General features: G+C 41.0%; 1 protein-coding gene across 1 annotated transcript; it reads right to left on the reverse strand.

Moving 5' to 3' along the window:
* Positions 1 to 483: 483 nt before the first annotated feature.
* Positions 484 to 21,519, reverse strand: LOC104830900 (solute carrier organic anion transporter family member 1C1-like). Its single transcript, XM_010566105.1, has 14 exons — positions 21,391 to 21,519; positions 17,959 to 18,100; positions 17,072 to 17,204; positions 16,314 to 16,435; positions 15,239 to 15,385; positions 14,030 to 14,128; positions 13,009 to 13,254; positions 11,982 to 12,146; positions 8,606 to 8,801; positions 7,378 to 7,543; positions 6,756 to 6,940; positions 3,140 to 3,204; positions 1,776 to 1,893; positions 484 to 706 (listed from the first exon to the last, which is right to left on the reverse strand). The coding sequence occupies exons 1-14, from the start codon at positions 21,517 to 21,519 to the stop codon at positions 484 to 486; spliced, it is 2,136 nt and encodes a 711-aa protein (XP_010564407.1).
* Between the last annotated feature and the right edge of the window lie 1,003 nt (positions 21,520 to 22,522).

The raw sequence follows: 22,522 nt of genomic DNA on the forward strand, positions 1-22,522 counted from the left end.
GCTTGCAAAGGTGAGCTATGTGCAGAATATCCTTGCACCTTCCAGGTTACCAAGTCGGGTTTAGTGCACCAGCTCCTTTTGTGCTGGTACCATGGCGGAGGGAGCTGTATTGCAGCCTCCCCACTACCCCTCACACACAGAAGGAAGCCGAGGGGCAGCAGCGGCTCTTGCAGCTTGACGAGGAGGGAAGGAGCTGAAGGGCAGCCATAAAACTGGCTTCTCGGCAAGGGAGCAAGCTGCATCTCCCCAGCCATAACAAATCCCCTCACTTGAGTGGCACTGACTCGGCTGGACAAATGGTGAGCAGTGTTTTCAGAGCTGTACGTGTGCTAAAATGGTTGTCTTTGCTTTTGTTGTTTACAGTGAAAATTACACAAAGGTGAACGTTTTCAGGGTGGATACTAAGATACCGCTTCACTGATGATGAGTTTTTGCCTGGAACACCACTCATAGGGTAAAGTCATGGTGGAGATCTCAGTCTTCCTAAAGTCTAGTCTCCTTTTCTGGCCAGTAAGTTGTCTGAATTAAAAGGTCACTATTAACAAAATTATCTTTCCTGCTCTTTGTCCCACAGGTGCCTCTCTCCCCGTTGGCTGAGAGGGTCTCATCTTGTGGAGAAGACCTTTTCCGGAGAACCCAAAGGACAGCAACACTGAAGAAAATGGACACCGTGCCCAACACCAAAGTCAGCCCCAGGTACACGTACCTGAGGGAGAAATGATTGATCAGAGCCTATTTCAAAGGCAACATACGACTAGAAGGCATCAAGGACACATTCATATTTTCATGAGGTAAGGCTGAGTAAGAAAGCTCTTCAAGCAAAGTGATGATCCTGGAGATGAGAGTTTGCCAGCTCACCCAGGTCAGGTGTTGTGTGGTCTGGGGCCAAGAAAGTGTCTCAGGCATTGACTGACATCCTCCTCCACCCCAATGTGCTTCAGTGAGAATAACACTAATATTTCTAGGGCAGTTAATCTATTTTTTGTTTGCCTCATAAACAGTACCAGTGATAGCAAGACCATTTGATCACATTTTTGCTTTACAGGCATAATGACAGTAACAACAACAGCAGCAACAATAACATCATTATGCTTTATTAGTAATGAGTCTCAAGTGAGCTTCTGTTCTTTTCTTCAAATTTGCAAATCAGGATGTACCCTCCCCTCATGTTTTTCCCTGGGGGTGGGGGGAAGGGCAACCTGTTCTGTCATTTTCTTTTTACCATTGTTACTCCATTCTCCATTTTTGGTAATGCTTTTCATGAATGCAGTTCAGATAATTACTCTCCTCTAGCAATAAATTGATAAAGACAACACTGCACTGAAGTCTCTAGATAAGCCGAGCATGCTTTGTGGCACCCTTCCTTTCCTTTTTGTTGTCCAGCTCCAACACAGAGCAATGATGAGGTTTAACAGCCCTTTTACTTATTTACTTACACACACACACTCTCACAGCAGAGTTTTTAAAAAATGGGGGAAGCTTTAGCATAAAATTGAGGTTTTAAATGAATGGAGTTTTTGGCAAAAAATAAAGTGACTTAAATATTTCCAGCTGATATCAAAACAAGATGACACCCCCTGCCCCCCCCCGCCCCAAAGAGACTAAACCAAAAGAGAATGCTAAAACCTGAGCATTATTGTTAATATTGCTAGTCAGACTCTTTTCATTTGTCATCAAATCTTTCACTCACATTTTCTGACAGAAATTCTTCTACCAGTGCCAGTAGAGGTACCTAAAGAACGCAAGTTAAGGAACAAACGGAGAGGAGCTGTTACCTGAGTGCACTGGCGTCGTAGAGTCTGCACGCTCCTCTTCCCCCACATCTCTTGCTTCCCCATTTCAGGCAAGTGGTATCTATGGCCACTCCAAAATACACTGGGGCTGGAATTCCCGCTGGGTGAATTTAACACATAAATAGAGGCAAGAAGGTTACTTTCCCGGGTGATCAGTTTTGATCTAGAGGCATGTTCAAGTGGAACACTAAATAATACATTCAAACAGCAATGGCACTTCCACACTGTTTGCTGGTTTGAGAAGTCGTGCCTTGTGTTGCTGAGGCACACACCGCCCTTTCCTCCCGGTGGGGAACCGGGGTAGGGAGGAAACGCAGCTGAACATCAAAAAGCCTGTGGACGTCAGCAGGAGTATTGGCCATGGCTTGGTTTCCTTGCCCTGCAGGACCCCTCTGGGAAAAAAAAAGAACCTACTTCTCCTTTCTTGAAAGCGATGGAGTCTGTTCAGCTTGGGGCTGGGGGCTGTTCTGTGTGTTGGTTGGGAGGGGGCAGAAGGGTGATAGACAGTGGGGCTGGGAGCCTGGAGTGGGGCTACAAGTATCCTGAGATCCTACTGTGGCAGGGGCAAACCTACTGCAGTGCTTGTGGGTGATGGAAAGCAAAAGCCTTTCTTCAGGTGCTAACGGGGACATTGTGGACTCTGTGCAACCTGGGGGGGGGGGGCACCCATGGTTGCTGAAGAGGAAAGTAAGCCTGGAGGGAAAATCCTGGCCTGCAAAGGTGTGAGAAAGGACCCAAGAGCTCGTTTTGATGTCATTTCATCCGCCTCATCCAGCTCATCGAAGTCTGCTCTATTTAAATAAGTGACTTGCCGCTTGCTAATGATTACCTTTCCTATGAAGACCTAGAGGATTTTAGAGTTTCCAGTTCATTGACATCTCATGTTACCCTTGATTTTAGAGAAAACTTATAGGTGGCTCTACCACAAGGCTCCAGTGAACCCTGCCCTCGGGCACACCTGTACTTAGATTAATTCCCTTAGAAACAACTGAAAATATGACTGAAAAATGATCAGAAATTCTGAGCCATATCTGTTCTACTATGCTTGTTGTTGAATAAGGAGAGACAAATAATTTTGATGTTAGCTTCATAGTCCAAAGGATCACTTGTCACCTCTACGGATGTTAGCCGTGTATATTTTTATTATACCTAAGATACAGTTATATGATTTATGAAATACAAAGCTGCTTCTTTTTTCCAACCCTTTTCCTAGTTTTTTTAAAAAAATCATGTAATATTAGCTTGTCAGTTAGACACCATTCTTTCCAACAATCAAAGTTTAATTCAAGAATAAATAATTGGTGAGGAGTATATTAAAATAGACCCAAGAGTACAACCAGACTTACCAAGTACTCTTATTGCCAGGGTGTAGATACCAAGTGCAAATGATTTCAAGTGTGGTTTAATGCATCTAAAAAAAAATAAAATGGTGTTAAATAGAAATAAAGAATTGACTGTAGATAATTTCAACACAAATAGAAAGCAAGAAGGAAAGAAATGTGACTTTTTCCTCCTTACTTATACTTACTAACGCAGTTACAGAAAAATGTAAATAGTATGACAAAATCAGAACAGTATCTAGGACTTCTGAACATCTATATTCAATATTACATTTTAAGAAGGTAGTACACTTTCAGATAATACCAGCACTTAGAATTTACTAACGCAGGACAAGCAAATTGGTGGTGAAATCATGCATCATTGTATAGTCTTATCCAGTTAAACACTCTCTGAAATTGTGGTTCATGACCCAGTATTTAGCCACTCAATTTTCATCACACTGTATCTAGGATCAGGATCACACCTCCTATAAAGGTAAATCCTCCAAGCCATTCTCTGACAGAGCAGGCCATTTGCATTTAGACTTTACTGAACTTGCAGTGTGGGCCCAGCACAGACATCAGTCCTTCTGGCTCCAGATCAGCCCTGCTCCAGCCTTGGGTCATCATCCTGGCTCTTCTAGGAGGGTGAAGGTGGTGAGCAGGAGAACAGCTGCCTTTCACATCCATGTTAGCAGCGGTGTGCATATGGAGCCACTCAAATTAGTAGGACTCACCTGCTGCTAAGCTCACCAGCTGCTAAAGTGGTCTGCTTCACCCAGCTTGTATCAGACTCCGTATTAGAATACCTAATCCAGCAAGAACCTGAGTATATGCTTTACTTTTAGCATGTGACTAGCCCCAGTCACAAGATTAAACTGGGACGTGCTTAATATGTGTGGTAACACATGTGTATCATTATGGTAAGTGATAAAACTCCCTGTTGTCACAGTCATTCTATTCAATATAAAAAAAAAAAAAGAAAAATGGACTGAAATTCAGTTGTCTCTATGGATAAACATAGCACTTTGGAGATCTAGTCTACGTACTCTGAACTTGGATGGGCTCAGCTTCTGCAGAAATTCATGTAATTAGGAATACCTTCTAAAAAAATAGTAAAGACGTTGCAGAACTAGCTCTTTTGTTCTCCACCAGTGATGTTTTATGATTTCCCAATGTAGCTGCCAGAACAGTGTTAAGAACCCATACTGTAAATGATATTCGGGTCATCTTCCCTTAATTTAGTGAAAATGGAAAAGAACATGAAGGACATATATGGAAAACAACACCGAAGTACCATGGTCAAAAATTCATTGTGCGCATCTCATTTTGTAATCTGAGTGTTCTATTCTCTAATGCCTTGATCATGGATTATCATCATACATTCTGTTATATTGTGGCTTATACAGGCACTGCCATCTATGCAGGCATGAATGTAATATGATTTTGAGCTGGAAGAACAGTGTTTTACCCTACTATCACATATATGCTACACAAGCAAGCCTCAACCTAGAAGTCCTTTTAACCAAATGTGAGGGCATAGAAAGCAAAAAGTGGAAACCAAAACCAATAACTGGGTATTTATTATGTGTTCCATAGGATTTATATCCTGCAAAAAAAAAATCATCTCTTTCTGATGGAAAAAAAAGTTGTTCGAGCAATTGTATTTTCTTTGCACGGAAACACAAGTTCTTGGCGATCCTAAGCGATAGCCAAACCTCTCAGGGAGATCTGAGACTTCCTTTTCACTGCCTAATCACCTGGTATTAATAGCTTGTACTTGAACAACAGCTATCTGAATTGCAGGGGTTTTTCTCCAAAACTTCAGGGCTTTCCCAAGTCCCTTGGTAATTGTGATTAGTCTAATACCATTAAAAAGACATTTCAGCAAATGGCTCGGTCACTAGCTGTGAGCCTATTTCAACGATTTTGGTTGTGTAAACCCTTGAAGTAAATTTTACTAAATCATATAGGCTTTTAGGGATTTAACTGTATCTGTTTTCCATGGCAGGTGCAATGATATCTGCTCATCTGAAAACATCAGCTTGCTTAAGTAAGTGCTGGAATCTTATCAGAGTGGACAGAATACTGAATAATGTTTAAAACAGGTAACTGGAAAAAAATACTTAATGAATTCTGCAACTTGACCTTGGGACTATTTGTTTTCAAAGGACATTTATTTTCTTTCTGGGAACAGAAGCACACTTTCAGTTCAAACAGATTTCCAAGGAAAGTCAATCAGTCTTGGATTTCAGAAAAGCAAGCAGGAGCTTAAAGTGGAATTGTGCCCACAGGTCATTTGCAGAGGGAAAAAACCAGAAGGATTGAGCTTACTGAAACATGTTTTATTTAGCTGCACATCAGATTTGGGTGCTTCAATCCAGCAGAAAAACACATAGCTTCTCAGTTTCAATTAAATGGCTTTCAAAGTAATATGATTTTCAACAGAAATAAAAGCTCTGGAGCAGAACCAATAAAGCTGTTTTGCTGATTTCATATAACAAAATGTTTTAGTATCATTATTGAAAACCCCTCTAAGCTTTTCTAAATAAATCCATTAAGCATCAAGTCCCCTGAGAGCAAGTTCTTAGGGTTGAGAAGCACAGGCAACTCTGTATGATTTAAGCTTGTAGGTGTTCAACTATGAATGTCTCCTCCCAGACACTTTTGCAGTGGAGACAAGATGGAAAGCAGGAGGTTGAGCATGGCAACAATGGTTTCGAGGTCCTGTGTGGTACCATATCTGTACATTTTCCATCATATGTTTTATGGATAGAAAGGGGACATCATGTGGAGGGAAAGGGGAAGGAAACTGCATCTCTGTATAGCTCTATGCCCATATTCATAGAACAACAAAAAAAAATCCCCCTGTGTCAGAAGCAACCACAGAGGGCAATCTGGCAGAAATCCTGAAGGCTTTACTAGAAGCTCTCAGCTCATGAATCATCTTCCTCTTGGTGCATGGACAGTTTCAGTGGTGCATAATCTTCAGTAAAAATTGTCTAAAATGGATTATAATATGATTGTTATTCTTGGAGTGACTCCTTGGAGAGAGAGACGCTGCATGTTTTTGCAGTACTCAATGGTAATCCTACAAGGTGGGTGGGGAAAGCTGTGGAGCTTATATGGTGTAAGGCATATGCCTTACTGGCAGTGTTTGTGGAGAGCAGTGGAGAAGGATTCTCACCTCAACCATTTCTGAAAGTCTCTGTGTGAATATTAATTCTGGTTCAAGGACTGTGCTGGAACCGTAGCTGAAGTTACATTTCTTCATTTAGGTTTTTCCATATAGCCTATAATCAGCTAATTTCCATTTGCATGGGGGCCATTTAACACCATTCTGGTAATGTAAAAGGCATAAAGGGAAGTGGAATTTGGTATAAATAACCAGGCCTCCTATAGCATGTTTAAAACCAGAAAGGTATTGCTGGTAGAGATAATCATAAGCACATTGTTGCTTCAGTGGTAGAAAACTCATTGTCAAGGTATGAGGGTGCCTTTCAAGAGTAAAAAAAAATAAATTTTAAAAGCCACCTTGCATAGCTGAAAACATTTCACAATACTAGGGGGGGAGGGAGACCCAGTTACACATGTTGAAACACCCTGAGAACATTTGGCAATGCTAGCAGAAATTATTTCTTACCTTAGAAGCAGTATGTATCCAGGTGTGCCACCTACTGACAGAGTATATGAAGTGATAACTGATATTACCAGAAAATACAGAAACATTTTTGGACACTCATTTCCTTTTTGACATGGTCCCACCACAGCTGAGGAGCTTCGTGAAGGAGATTGCAAGGTTCCCACGCAACTGCAGTTAAAAAATACCTGGAAGACAGCAGGCAAAAGTGTACGATAACCTAACCAGCGGAGAAGTGAATGTTCAGGAATTGCACGTCATGCTTTTCTGGGTAGCTGAAAGTTTAAACCCAAACTGGAAAATATTTTTCAAAAGGAAGAGGCTTGTTCATTGAAGGAGAAATTTATAAAGAAAGTGTCTACTGTTGATGAATGTATTTAGTGGGTTTTTTAAACAGTTTTGGTAGCCAACAGTTAAAAAAACCCTCTTACATTCTCTGCTTGGGATTTCTGCTGGAAACAGCAATTGAGAAAGTTTTAAATGTGGGTGGTGATTACTAAAAAATCCTGAGGAGTTTAGGGCTGGAGAGGACATGCCTGACTGAATTTTAATCCACTTACTCTGACAGGACTGGTTGTATTAGGAAAACTACCACATCACATATGGACATGAAGGATTGTCTTACGGTGTTTTTCCCACTGCCGTTGGATGCTTGGCAGCCGGCAAGACAAGCAGAAATGTAGGTAACTCCGTTTTCCCCACAGATGGGGTCCCAGTCATTCTTGGAACATGCACAGCCCGAGTTGCACTCTGAAAACAGGGCTTGCTCATAATCAGTCATCTGTTTAGTTCTGGGGAAAAAGAGAAATTGCAATGATGTTTTCTAGCAGATGTGGAAGAAATCATTATGAAATCATGGATTATGCTCTCCGCCAGGCGCACCTGGCCAGACCTTCTGTCTGTAGTCCATTAAGGTGTTGTCTCTTCACATCCATGCAGCAGTATAAATTCTTATTTCTCTGTTATCAAAAGGTTTTCACAATTTCACACCACCTACTGTGAGATAGTAGTTGCTTTATTAAGGGGGACAGCTAACAATTTCTAGTCATGCATTTTCTCAGTTTTTCTAAGATTTCAGTTATCTGAGGCTTGATGCAGTTTTAACAAAACTGGACAAAAAAGTTTGATTACTCCAGTGGCAAAGAGGGGGGTGAGTTACTCATGGGAAACGGTCACTGTAGAAGTTAGTGAGGAAATGATCAGAATGGGATTCATCCAAACTGAGGACCTGATATTTTGCACGACAGCTGTCAACTTCAGCCAGCTGCTGCTGAAGTCACTAGCAGAGCAGTTCCTGGGGCTGCTGTGGAGATGGTGCTGGAAACTCCTCCCAAAAAGTGAGTTTTACAGAGTAATAGCATGGGCAAAAGTGACCAAAAAGTGCTAGGCTCAGGTGTACCTCATGGTTAACATCATGGCTAACTCATGGTTAATCCATGAATCCTTAAATTTTGGGTTCAGAGGCTATTAAATGCCAAGGGTTGTTCAGCAGCACACAGAGGCAAGGAACAATTAATTGAATGTCACCCTCCCTACTGAGCTCCTCACATTTCCAGAAATCTCTAGGCTCAAAGGATAGGTCCCATGGCAATAATAATTAAAAAGTAATCAGAAAAATAATCTGCACTTGTGGCATAAACTCCTCTGGGCTGAAGGCAACAATCACGAAAGGGTTCTGACACAATGCCCACTGGAATAGATGGAGCGGCTTCTACCACTTTGAATCAAATTTCTGGGAAGCCTATTTAGGTCAGTCATTCTTTTTCCAACAATATATACTTTGTGGAATAAAATGAGGAAGGAGTTTGGTTTGCAAGAGCACTTTATGCTGAAGTGTGCCCTTCCCAGCATACCCGTGGTACGACACGGTCAGTCCGGCCACATCTGAGTTCTCACAGCCCATTGCAAATAATGAGAGGAGCAAAAGGTAACCAAAGAAAGATGATCCCAGGGAGAGTTTTGCAGCCCCTAAAACACTGATTCTGAATTTTTTCATGATCAGTCCCCCAGAGAATATGCCAAAGGCCACAGCAGGAATGTTGATAAGACCTGAAATCAAACAGAAAAATCTGCATTAATGAAAACACCAGCTCAATGGACTATCCCCCTCAGCCACAAAACCAGCAGCAGCAATAAGATGAAGCAACAAAATACGAAAACTCTTCAGTCGGAGCATTTTATTTGTCCAGACTTGGATTGTTCCTACAGAGGTGCTGCGACTGCTTTTAAAAACTTCCTCACAGGGAAAGGTTTCTTTGCTAGTTCTTTGATAGGGAGATTATGTATGAAGTTTAGATAATGATCTTCCAATTTCTTGAGCTAGGTGGTTTTCTCCACAGTTAGTTTGTCAGTGGAGGGATGGTTGTAGTGTTCATTTAAATACTTTTAGGGTTATTTCTCACAAGAGCTGCACTGGGCACAGAGAAGTCACCTAGGGTATTGTGCTGCTTAGGGCAGCCAGGACAACCACCATCCCACTGCACAGTTTGGGGCTTTGCTATAGACCTTCCCTGTGTCCTTCACCCATATAGCAACAGTAGGAGGAACAGGGGCCACTCTCTGCGGCTGCCCCACTCTGGCTTTCCAGGGCAGCTCCTCTCCTTCCCTTTTCCACAGACAGGAGGAGCCCGAACTACTCATTCCTAGAGGGCAAATTCAGTTTTACCTACAGTGGTATGAAATCTGGAGCAAGACCTGCTTTTTCTGTTTTGATTCAGCCATGAAACCAATAATCCCCTACAGAAGTCTCCAAGAGGGAGAAAGCCAGTGTTATGTCATTGCGTCCATGCCCAGGAGAGTTAGGGAATTTCTCTGGTTTTGGTTGTTGAAATGGTCCCTTAGGTGAGTATTGCAGCAGCAGAAGGACGGGTATACCCCATGGGCTCTCTTCTATCAGGCTTCAGGCAATCAAGTGAAAGAGCACTGAACGAAACATGTAAAATTGGGTGACCATTAATCCTTACCTGGACAACTTTGCTCAAAGCAATGTCCATATGGGTAGACATGGACAACAAGACCAAAAAAAAATCCTGTTCAGTACATGCAAAAAAGATGTAAATAGAGATCACCATAAATGATACTGCACAGTCAAGCAAGGTGCCTTTTTCTGGATTTCACTGTTACTGAAAATGATCTTCCAAGCTTTACCAGCCAGTTCCAGTGCATTTAGTTCCCCCTTGCACAGGGCCATGTATGTGGTTTGCAGCTTTTAATTCATGCTGACGGGTAGCAGTACCATGCTGAGCGAGCGTCCAAAACACAAGCAAGTACCAAAGCATACATGTATTCATATAGCAGATGAAGTTTCAGAAGTTTCCTCATGGGACTGGAGGTATTATAACATGTTTTCAAATGACTTGGTATAAATCACCAATTTATGACATTAAGAGCTAATCTGCCTGCTACAAAGTGCACTGGGATCCCTTAAATTTCTGGCTCAAGTCAGTGTTTGATCCACCTAAACACATGGAAAAAATCAGTGCTTAGAAGAGATGCTAGTAGGTATGTTTGATGTTAGAAAAAGCCTTATTCTATCTAGCGAACTCAGGAGTCAGTATCTTGGCTGAGTACATGAGCCCAGTTCAGTCACTGACACAGTTCAGGAAGCTTTTCACTCTGCACATACACGAAAATTGTACTTCAGGGGATTTAGAAGCAGCATCCAAAATGTAGCACAAGTAAACTAACAGTCCCTATATACAAGGTTTTGCTGTTCTCTTTTGCTTGTAAGAGGGGACTGGGATTGGAACTGGGAGCTGTGTGATGCACCAGAGAGTACCCACACTCTGCCTGCCCATTCCTATGCACCCCTTTTGTTTGTGCCGTTGTCTCATAGCCTGACAGATAACTCCATTGCTTGACACTGGCATCGGGGCGGGGGGGAGATTGTGATACAAAATGTTAAAAAAAAAAGAAGAAGAAGAAGAAATAGGAAAAGAGATAGGGAAAGGGAAATAGACACTGCTAGCTCTAGTCAGCCCTCAGCTTTCTTAGCAAGGGTGGATTGGGAGAGAAGGAAAAAGGAGGAAGGTAAAAGACCTTATTGCAGGGATGGCCACTCAGCCAGGATCCTTCCCTAGCCAAGCCATCACACATTCTCTGTTGGATATAGTCCCTACGCTTTGTGAAATCAGATGGATCTTAATCCTCACTCAGTTTGCACATACCTGAAAGCTTAGCTCCAGAAAATCTTTAAATATAATGAGAAGTACTGTACTGAATGTAGGGATTGTTTTCTGGACTTTCTCTGGCCATCGACTATGCCTGAAGATTTCTCCTTGCTCTGAGGAGTTTCGTGCCAGGAAATTCCAGCTTCTATCTTTAAGGAATTAACATAGCACAATGGATCAATACAGCTTTTCTGCATATATATACCACCGTTGCTGTGCAACTAATGCTGCTCTGAAACAAGGCAGTTCCCTCTGTATTGGATAGATGTAAACCTCTTTGCTGTCTAATGCTATTGAATCCCTGGACCTCAGGAACTGAACCCAAGCCTGTATGCAGGTTCAGCAACTGGGCAGTGAAGTTCACCATACTGAAGACATCTCCAAAAATGGCCACAAACGCAGAAGCAGCTTTTCTCTCCCTTGTGCTGTACGGGAGGGCTTGGGAGACTAACTTCACAACACAGAAAGGCTCTTAGGTAAAGTTAGGGCAGAAATACCTATTTTTCCTTCACCAGCATCACACTGAGATAATGTTAGGGTTTTAATGCATGTATTGTGTGATCACTGATATGACTTTGATTTCCTTTTATTTAACACCAGCCTTTTCAGAAAGTAAATCACTGGCAATATCACAGCTACTTTATGGTCAGTCCTTTAGCACTCACTGAGTTGATCTTCATTTCATTGAAATAAATAGGAAGCCAGCAAGGGAACAGATCTGCCTGATGACAAATTTATGTAAAGTATTTTAAAATTAATTCTCTTTTTAATTATTCTCTTGTGCTGTACATACATTATTTTTCAATTTTCCAGTAAAAGGGGAAATAAGGTATCAAATCATGTAATCTTTCGCAGTAACTGTTGCAAAGATAAACTCAGAGCTAACTGGTCCTAAAGCAGAGATGACATAACTTACCTTCTATGAGCTACTACTTAAAGCCGGAGAAGGAAGGAGAAGAAATAAATGTACCCTAAAAAAATCCAATTTTCCCTATATGTATGTATATGCCACTCCTAAAATGTCCATTTTTAAGATATCAAGAAGCAGATATAGTATTACCTATAACAAAATTAGTTTTTGAAGATGTTTGCCCATACTGTTGTTCAATATACTTTGGCTTATATGTCACCATGCCAATTAAAGAATTGAACTGAATGATACTTGCACACAAATACAGAATGTAAACAGGATTCCCAAAGAGGTTCTTCAGTGATGGCAAGAAGTCTGCAAGACAAAATGGCAGAAATGACAACCAGGCCAGAAAGAGAATAACTGCTGTGAATAATGCTTTGCAACATGTTTGCACTTTCAAAAGAATGACTGTGGAACATTCCAGAAGGAATCCATGAAGTTCCATGATGCTCCTAAGAGCTCCCCCATTGGGAGGAACATGGGGGAACAGTAGAGCAAAATACTAAGCATCAATTTCCCAGAGGAGATCTCTTGTGTTATATATACTCTTTTGATCATAAACAAGGACTGGTTTGGTTTCTATGTGTCCTCAACAGCCACAGCATCTTTTAGCTTAATTTGGGGGCAGAGGGTGTTCATCACAGCTGACAGTAAGCACAGACATATTGAGTTACAGATTCAAGTACTGAGGGAAAATGCTTTTGGCAAAGTAGGGACAAGGAAATGCAATTGTGCAAAACAGCTTGTGTCTAAATCCAGATAGCCTCCTAAAATGCTGTATCTGGTCTGTGCCCATCCTTATTCTGATCAGATATTGTACGTGTTTTTCCTATGAATGACCTTAAGGAAAAAGGTTTAGCAAAAACTGAGATTTTTTTGACCCCCGCTTCTGCAACAGTCACTATCTGTGAATGAAAAATTTTTGCAGAGTTTCATGATATTTGCTGGGCCACTAGTGTAATGTTACAAATCTCAGCTGGAGAAATTCTGCATGCAAAGCAGGTCCAGGGGACAATGAAAAGACCATTTTTGTGCATACTAGATAGGTGGAGAGTGACACTTGAGGGAAAAATAGTAATTCTGAGGCCATTAAAATATGGCCCTAGACAGTATAAAGTATAAGAGCTAGTGAGAGAAAGACTCGATGGTCAGGAAGGAAACTCTAGTGACTTGCCTTTTGCCATCTCAGCAATCTTCACTTGTTGCTGATAAGATTTGTGTTGGTCCTTGTTATCCTCAGTGATGAACTTTGACTGCTCGGAGGAGGTACTGGAGTCCTTTCTGCTCTCTGGTTTTGGGAGGTGCTTTGGCAGGAACCAGAAGGGGATGCTGGCCAGAACGCTAATCACACCTGCTATTAAGTAGCCCAGCCACCAGGCTCCCACCCACTGCACGTCCTTGTGAGTTATTGTTACGCTGTCTGGAGAAAGTCAAAAAAAGGAGAAACAAATAAACATTTTCGAGAATGTTTGCTGATAACAAGGAAGGTGATTTTGCAGGGACTTTCTCCAGAGGAGTCCCCCCCCCTTGCCAGATTTAGCTGTGCTGTGTGACTCTATCGGTGTTACAGGAGCAATTGAGGGGAGGCAATAAGGACTCACTGATTCCTGTGACACAGCGGCAGCCTTCCCCTGACACCGCAGGGTCCCCAGCCATGCTGGTTGCATGTCCCCGGAGAGGCTGCAAGGCCCAGGACAAAAGGTAGTCCGGGTGGCCACGCACTTGTTCCCAGTCAGGCTGTTCTGCACAAAAGTGCCAGGGAAAAACGGGGTGGAAGGTGTTTTCTCAGGAAGAAGTCAGTCAGGAGCCCTGGTACCCATTGCAAGACTGCTTTTCTAGGCAATGACAGTGCACTATAAAACACATGCACAACAGCTCTTGGCAGGATCCTGAGCCTCAGTCCTGCCTCCTCGTGATGCCTGCTGTCCCCCCAGAGCCTCCTCACTGGGGCATCTCCTTGGGGGCACCAGGTCTGCTGCAGCTGAGGAAGAGTCAGGCCTCCTACTTCCTCCATACCCATCCTTCTTGCTAGCCTTTTCTGCACGGGGCGTTGCATTGCTGTCATCCTTTTTATTTCGTAAAGTGCCTGCTCTACCCCCGCTAGCCCCTTATGCCTATAAGATAACTAGATCTTGGCCTAAAATAAGCATTTTGGAGCCTGACTGAATTTTTAAAATCTGAGTTTTGTGACTTACCCAGATCTACAAAGCCAATGTCAACATAAAGTTTGGCACACAGGGATCCTAGAAGAAAGCCAAATATTGGCCCTATAATTGCAACTGTCTGTACGCAGCCTGCAATAGAAAACAGGGGACTGTTACACTTCTGAGTTAAAAAGAGCACTGGTTCTTGCTGCACCTAACAGCAAAGTGTGACATGTGATGGGTAACAAGCGATACAGTCTTAAAATACTGAGCCAACCTTTGCTCTCTGGCACATTAGTTACACAAGTTAGAACATTTTCAAGAAGAAAAAGCCAACAATAAAATTTCTGCCACTACATTGATACTTCAATCTTTTTTGTTATCATCCAATTAAAGACTGACATTCAGCCCAAAGGAAAAAAAGTCAGGGAACTGAATTGCCTAAACTCAAGAGCAACACCAATCTATAATTGCTAGAAACTCTTTAGCTGACTAGATTAAAGTAACTGGAAAGCAAATGTCAATTATTTAAGCTAACCGATCACTTTAAGTTGTGGTGGGCCCTGAGTAGGCTGAAAAATCACTTTGCTTTGAGACCCAATATTAACATGTTTCATTACACCCTCAGCCAAACTTTCTGAATATTTTTGAATTTCAAAATTGATCTGGAAATCTGGGAAGACTGAGTCTTTTACAGAGAGAACCTGAGGTTTTGCCTTTTGCCAGGCTGGAAACTTGTCAAGACAAGATGCTGATGGGGAAGCATTTTTTGGTAATATTTCAGGTGAATGTGCAGAGGTCTTCAGACAACGAACACAACAAGAACACTGATACCAACTTTTTAAAGCCTTAGCACTATTGTTTATAATTCTACCTGAATCTGGAGGGAATGTTTTGAGTGCCTGCTGAAATTCTATTTTAAGTGCTTAAAAGAGTACAAGTTTTTTATCACTTTCCAGAGAACTGAATGTGCACAGAGGCTCAGCAGTCCACATCCAGAAGAATTAGGAAGATTAGGGTAACAGCAGGAACCTAAGGTCAAATTCTTTCCTCAAATTAAGATAATGGAACTGTGCTGGTATAATTAAAGGGGAACTTGGTCCCTTGAGTGTACATGACTTAAATAAACTTTAATATTGGAAATTATGCAAACAAAACAATCAGGGCAAGTTAACTCAATAACACTCATTCCATTATTCAGAATGACTCAGTTTCCTCTGGTGAAAAATCCCTTAGGAAAAAAACCAATATTTATTTTACCAATGTATAAGGCAGCATTCTCTTCAATGGCATAATCATCAATGTATGTAATTCCCAGAGGCTGGATAGGAGTTTCACCTATTCCACGCAGAAGATTTCCCAGTAGAACATAGATCCACATGGAAGAGCCTGCTTCTTTTTCACATCCTGGGTATATCACAAGAGACACAACAATCGTGTTTTTCACAACAGTTTGACACTGAATGCACAGGACACTTGAAATACTTCTAATGTGGGGAAAAAACAGCATGAAAACTGTGAAAAATGTTTTGGGGGTTGTGGGCATGGCATCAGCTTGAGGTGGACACACATTTAGCATGAACTTCTTCAGTCAAAGATAGTAGAATTTGGCCAGTTTTATAAATTTGTTGCCACATCCCATTTTAGAAACCTTTTTCACTTCCTTCTAACCAAAACTGGGATCTCCTAATGGAAAGATTTGGGAAACATTGATGATGACAGTGAGCACTACCAGCCACATCTAATCTACAGGTAGGAAGATGCAAAAATACACAAGTTTTATGACATATAGAGGGTTTGATTTGCTCATCCACAGCTTATTCATGGCCGGACATCAGGGAGGAAGGCTCCTTGCCCAGGAGGAGCTCAACACACCCAGAGGGGAGACAGCTTTTTGGTGTCCAAAACAGGGTCAACAGGCAGGGAGAGAAACAAGAATGGGGGTCTGCAGGCTGGGAGACCCAATTGGCTGTTTCCAGTGGGCCGAGGATCTAAAGGGACATTTCCTGGCAGAGGGAAGACCATGACTTTACAAGGTCCCCACGGGAGATTCGTGTTTCTGCAAGCCACAAAGCTGCAGAGAGCTGCTGGAGGAGACAGCAAGGCTGGAGGAAAGGCTGCAGCCTGAAAAAAAGCTTGGCAGGGGCCAGTGGCAGTTATATATTTATTTTTAATAAAATTGCCTCAGCCAGTCAATCTGGCTTTTCTGTGGGAAAGATTAATCTGATTCTATTTAGTATTTTTTGTGTTCTAATAAACTATTGCATGAGAGTTTAGGAGCCTTTTGATGTATTTTAGTGTGCTTATCACAATATTTAACAGAGATCATTCTCACCTGCATTTATTTTTGCTTGAGATTTTTCCAAGGCTGAGAGTGGAGTTTGGCTTTTATCCTGCAGACATGGAGAGATGCTAACAGTTGAATTGATGGTGGAAGGGAATCTTTCATACCGATATCTGTTTATAAACCAAAGTTGTGTTTTACTGTCCCAACTTATAAGAAAAAGCAAACATATCTGTTACTGCCATGGAAGGTAGGCCCATAGCACTTAAATGAAAATTTCATCTGCATCCAGTGTTGCCAATGATGGTTTACAGGGGATAAATGGAACTTGGTTTATACTGCTGTAGCACATCAAAATTGCCCCTTTGGTTCTCCTTGTGTTACAGTGATGCATTTGAGTTTAACGGGCACTTTGCTCTGCCATGATGCACAAATCTGCACTAAGAGGTTATCAAACTGTGGGTGTATCCTCTGGCTTGTGTTTGATACTCAGACTGTCTTCCTGAGTTTAGTGATCACTTCATCACTGAAGCTTCAACAATTCTTAAACGGTGTCAAAATGTGGCCGACCAAGATCACAGACTAATAAAACTATAAGAAGTTGATTACAACTGAAAATAGCATATATGTGAAATTATTTGCTCTACAGTAATAAGTCTCTTCACACACACAAAAATATTAAATAGAGTAACCACATCCACATATGCCCATTTCTATGGGCATCTTCACAGCCAATGCCTAAATATTTTAGCGAGCTAACATTCAGTGTGCACAGCCCAGTTGGAAAATACCAATCACTTTGTACTTACCGTCCCATGAAGAACTGGGGCATCGCAATTAGGAATGTTCCAGCTGACATAATTAAGCAGCCTGCTCCAATTATTCTTGGCCTGTGAAGCTTCGCTCCAAAGTAGCTTACAAGAATTATGATTAGGAGGTTCCCTTTAAGAGTACAAAAGAAAAATAAGAGATCCCCTAAAATAATGATTCCTAGTATGTGGTATAGGCAGCAATTTGAAGGGGAGTGGGTTGATCGCATGGGGCTGGTGTTTCTCCCTCTTTCCAGGCATTCTTACAGAAGCCCAATGCCTTCCGTGATAAGAAAACCATGAACTTTTGGATAAGCAGCTGGAAAAGAGAAGGACTGTGCCAGCTGAAGAGAACAAATAACCAGGAAAGCAGGAAAAGAGGGAATCACAGAGCTTTATACACTTAGGCTAACTGAACACCCACGAGATAAATTCAGTAATCTGAAACTGTCATGCTGGAAACCTTAGTGCAATAAGGAAGGGGATGGACTGGACAATGAATGTAGATTACAGTTAGAGGTTTGTACTCTTGCTGCTTAATAAATCAAGAAGGGCAAACACTTGTGGAGCAGGTGGATTGCTGACAAAAAGAGAGAGAAAGCAGAAATCTGTGCAGGTAAAACCTCATTCAACAGTCAAAATTTTTATTAGTATTAATTAGCCAGACACTAAACTTATCAGATTACAGAATATTTGGGACTATGTTGAATTGCTTGTATTAGCAACCCTATCCCATCCAACGTAAGCATGCTGACAGTCATGCTGATTTTTACTAGGTGAACCTTGCTCAGTTTTAATGGTTCAAGGAGAGTTATACAATCATTTTTCACAACAAATTGCATCACTGTTTTTTTCTGAAAACAAAAATAGGTTTCTACAGCACATACCAATTTCAAAACTGCCATCAATAACTCCAACCAAAGAGGAAGGGATGTCAAATCTTCTTTCTATTTGTGTGATAGTACTTTTTAGATAACTTCCTGACAGTGCTTTAGCAAAATAAACAAAAGACAATGCACCAAGAAATATCTGTGAAAGAAATTGACAGTGATTAAAACCAGACAGTACAGAAGGCTTTACTTTATTAATTATTTTTAATCAATTTTTACATTCCCACCTCTTCTTTTCCCAAATAACAACATCAATATTTATCCTACTTTTTGTGAAATGCTAGATTGCCGATTTGTCCATTTCGTATGAGCAATAATGATATAAACTCTTGCTTTAAAGGATAGAGATATATCTCACGCTCCTGATCTCTCTAAGGAGGGGATATCTTACACAATAACAATAAGGGTAAATGCTAAGTGTGGCTTGGTGGGGAGGTGAGTTACTTGGGCATTTTTTAACATAGGCTTTTGCAATTAGCTGGATTTTAGAGTCCTGTTCTGGTAAGCTCTTCCCACTGAAGCCCAGGGTGGCCAGGAGGGAGAGGGCTCTGCCTCCTGTTACATGGCTCCATGAGTCGACCAGCGACCTGCCAGGCAATTCTCTTCTAGGCTGGTCCTTTCTCCACCAGATCTCTTGCAAGCTGTAATGCATACATTTTCTTTTCGAGTGCACACTCCATTTTGCTGGGGAACAACCTTCTCTCATCCTTTTGTTTTGCAGAGGCAAAAGAGAGTTATTTTCCCTTAGTCATCACTATATCTGGTTTAGTGTGTTAGTCTGAATCAGGAGTGGGCTTTGGAAATGAAACTCCCACCCTCCTCACTGTGCTTTCGTACATACTGAAAACGTGCAGACTGAATCCCTTTTACACAAAATTTAACTGGAAGACGTGCTCCAGAAGGCCATTACATTAACTTCAAGGGCCAATGGCTCTTCAGTCTCTGGGACAAGACTAGAGCTGGTCTGAAGTAAGCCCCCACCCTGAAATGCATACAGTGGGAGTGCAGGGTCCTTTTAGCACCAACTCTTCCACTTCTGCAGAGCTATTGCCTAAATTTGCCTTCCCTGAATGCAGCCTTATTGAGTTTAGGAGCTCCAAGGATACTCACACACCATGCAATTGGTCATGGAAACCACAACATTGCTTTCTACCTTCAGATACAGGTTGTGCTGACTGAATATACATGGATGCTCTTTGTAAAAGGTGTTAAAAAAATCCCAACCAAACCCTAACCAGAAATTAAAAGACACAATAAGATTTCATATAAAGAGAGGTCTAGACCCTTGTCTCACTCCTTAGACCTGCCCTCTGAGCAATCATGCTTCCAGTAAGCAGATGCTCTGAAGCGATGGGCTCACCGCTAGTGCAATAGTCCTTGCATCATCTCATTTGACAAGGCACATCATTGGTAATAACACTGGCATCACTGTTGAACGCAAATTCTTATGTTAAGGCTCAAATATATCCCTGTGTCACATTCAACACCCTTTATCCAGTGCTGATTATTCCTCCTTCAGAAACACTTGTGGGTAAATAAACAGTATCTGGTTCTTATTTCCCACAGTGAGGGCTCTCAATGAGCTCTCTAGTAAAAATATTGCCATAATATTTCACATTTTCTGTGTGTTTATGCCCTTGGATTTTAAACAGAAATGTGAAGGCCAATACGGTTTTTCACAGGAAAATTGTATAGGTCAAACTACAACTTCAAGTGTCTCTGTCTCTCTTTGGCACAAGTTTTTTTATTGGGTTTGCAGCTGTCCCAGGAGGGAGATGGAGACTGTGTGCAGTGGTGGAAAAACGCTCCCAATTTAGATCTGGAACAGAAAGGTACACATGATTTCACATTTGTCCATGGTTTGTCAGTGACTGTAAGTAAATATTTCACCACATCTTTCTGGTTAATAAAGGCAATTTTGACACATGGGAAGGCTGATAATTGGTAAAAAACACCTGTTGAATCCACATATTGTTTTGGTAACATGTTAGGAAAATACAGATCTGAAGCAGACTTTTTTGTGACTTAGAAATATCTTTAATAATTTCATACTGACTCATCAAGACATAATCAGAACTGAAAAAGGGTTAGTTCAATAAAAAAAGAGGTTTTCTAAGTAAGTCCCTACTGGAATAAGTTAATCATACCAGTTTGGGTTCCAAGAAGATGCAAATTTTTTGAACAGAAAGAAACTGAGCTGAAATATCATTGCTTTTCTATTTTTGGAGCTAATAAGCTGATTCCCAACTGGCTAATCTGTGACTGAAGGTTATTCAATGAGGGAATCAGATTACTGTTGCAGCAAATGAAGGAACAATGATAGAATTACTATTATGCTACAAATTTAATTAATACAACTCATCTTTTTATTTCAAAACAGGACCCCATTTCTGGGCCTTTACAGGATCAGACAAAATCAAGGAGAGTATTCAGGAATTAAAATATTTTTATAGCAGTCATCAGACTCAATTAATCCTGCAATATCTTAACTACTTTGCATAATTTACAGACTTCGGGTCAACTATTGCTGAAGTGATTGACTGTATTGGGTGCTGGACTAGTAGCTGAAAGTAAATGTATGTGTGCGTGTGTGAAAAAACAACAGAAATAAATACTGTGCAAGATGAAAAGAACTGGGCAAGGCCAAAGACTCATTTTATCTCACCTCAGCATGGGATGGTGATTTATTGAGACCTCAACCAAGAGAGCATCAGCATTTTACAGTCTGGGTTTGGAAAGCAGATAGAGACAGTAGGCAAAGCATCATGCTGCCTCCTGTACCCCGGTGTCCTGTACAGGGAGGAATCCTCCTCCAAGGTGCAGCGGTCCTACCTTCAGGTAGGTACAGCTACATTAAGAGGCTTAAAGCAGGGATCTTCCATTACCTCTAAGAAATAGTTCTCATGGGTGAGAGAAATGCAGATACAGCAGTGACACTTCTGCAGTTTCGTTTCAACGTGGTGTCATGCAGAGTTCTCTCAAATCAGGAATATTACAATAATACTTCAATAATGTAGCACTCAAAACACACAGACCATAATATGAATATTATTCTTCAGAGCTCAGAAGATTACCATGGCTACAATCTTAAAAAAGCAATCTGTACTAACAGCTGCCTGTCGTACCTGTCTGCCAATGCTCTGTTCTTAACTTCGGGAAGATAAGGTGGTGCAATAAGGAAGATATAGTGACCTTTCAGGATGACCTTTGAAGATCTCATAACATGCAAGCCTCAACCAACATGTTATATATGAACATTGTCAAATGTTAGGCAAATAGAGATCAGATGCAGACTTTTTTTGTAGCTTAGAAATAGCTTTAATAATTTCATACTGACTCAGCAAGACACAATCAGAACCGAAAAAGGGATAGTTCACCAAAAAGAGGTTTTCTAAGTCCCTGCTGGAATACCAAAAACTCTTACTCTACCTTTATACCTCCACAACACGACTGTTTTTCCTTGGATGCGGAAGATTCAGATTTGAATGAAGTTCGGTCAACAGGCAGGTTTGTGTTGTTTGAGAAAAACTGAGTGTTTTCTTTTGATGAAATCTCCATGATGATATCCCCTGCCTCTAAACCAGAAAACATGGGGAACATTTTAAAAGGGCATCCTATTAGCTCAGCCTCAAAAGCACATCATGTGACAGCAACACCCCGCTGTACTGTTTTCCCTACAACAGCAATTATCGAACTTTACAACAGAATCTGACCAGTGCACTGGATGTTTAATTATGGAAATTTGCAATCCACTTGCCTATAATAATGAAGATTAAATCATACTCAGCAACCAGTCATCTTCGTTCTCTAGCTATCATCAATCTGTTTTCATTGAACATTCGACCAAGCATTACTGGCAGAAAAATGAGGCTTGTTAACATTTCAAACATTTCTGAAGCCTATATGTAAGTTCACATTTCTAGATGTGACCACGTCTGCAGAGATTTCTCAGAGCTGATCTCTGAATTTCCCATATATCTGGGACATTAAGTAATTAGATCAAAGGAAACCTAGCCTCGTTAATGAGGGACATGAATTGTTTTAGATTGAAACATTAGCTCTAATCGTCTGATGTTAGCTAATGAGTTACACAAGAATAAAGAGGTTTAGTTCCCTTTACCATTTTAGATAGAGCCTTAGGGCTCAGTGGTCAATTGTTACAGGAAAAATGTGAATTTGCTTATCTGCAGGTAAATACAAAGAAGTAAAGAAAACCTAAATACTGCACTTTGAGAACAAAAGATATCAGTAATTCTTAAATCTCTACTTACATACTACAGTACTTTGTTCTTAATTTCAATCTCTAAATCAGATCTGAGAATATTTATGAAATCAGCTTCTGTGTTCACTTTTAAGCAGCACTATGTTTTATAGAACTGCTGGCTGAAAATAGGAATAGAGGTTCCTATTCTTTTGTGTTTGTCTAAAGACGCAGATCTTACATAAGTAAAAAATATATATGGTTTTATGTATATGTATGTGTACACGTACATGCATGTGTTTTCATGGCTTCCCAAGGGTCTGTGAAGTAGGTGCTTGTGTTTCCAGAAATGTAAGTGAA

Source organism: Haliaeetus leucocephalus, unplaced genomic scaffold, assembly GCF_000737465.1.
Source record: "Haliaeetus leucocephalus isolate CR32 unplaced genomic scaffold, Haliaeetus_leucocephalus-4.0 Scaffold206, whole genome shotgun sequence".
Taxonomy (NCBI): domain Eukaryota; kingdom Metazoa; phylum Chordata; class Aves; order Accipitriformes; family Accipitridae; genus Haliaeetus; species Haliaeetus leucocephalus.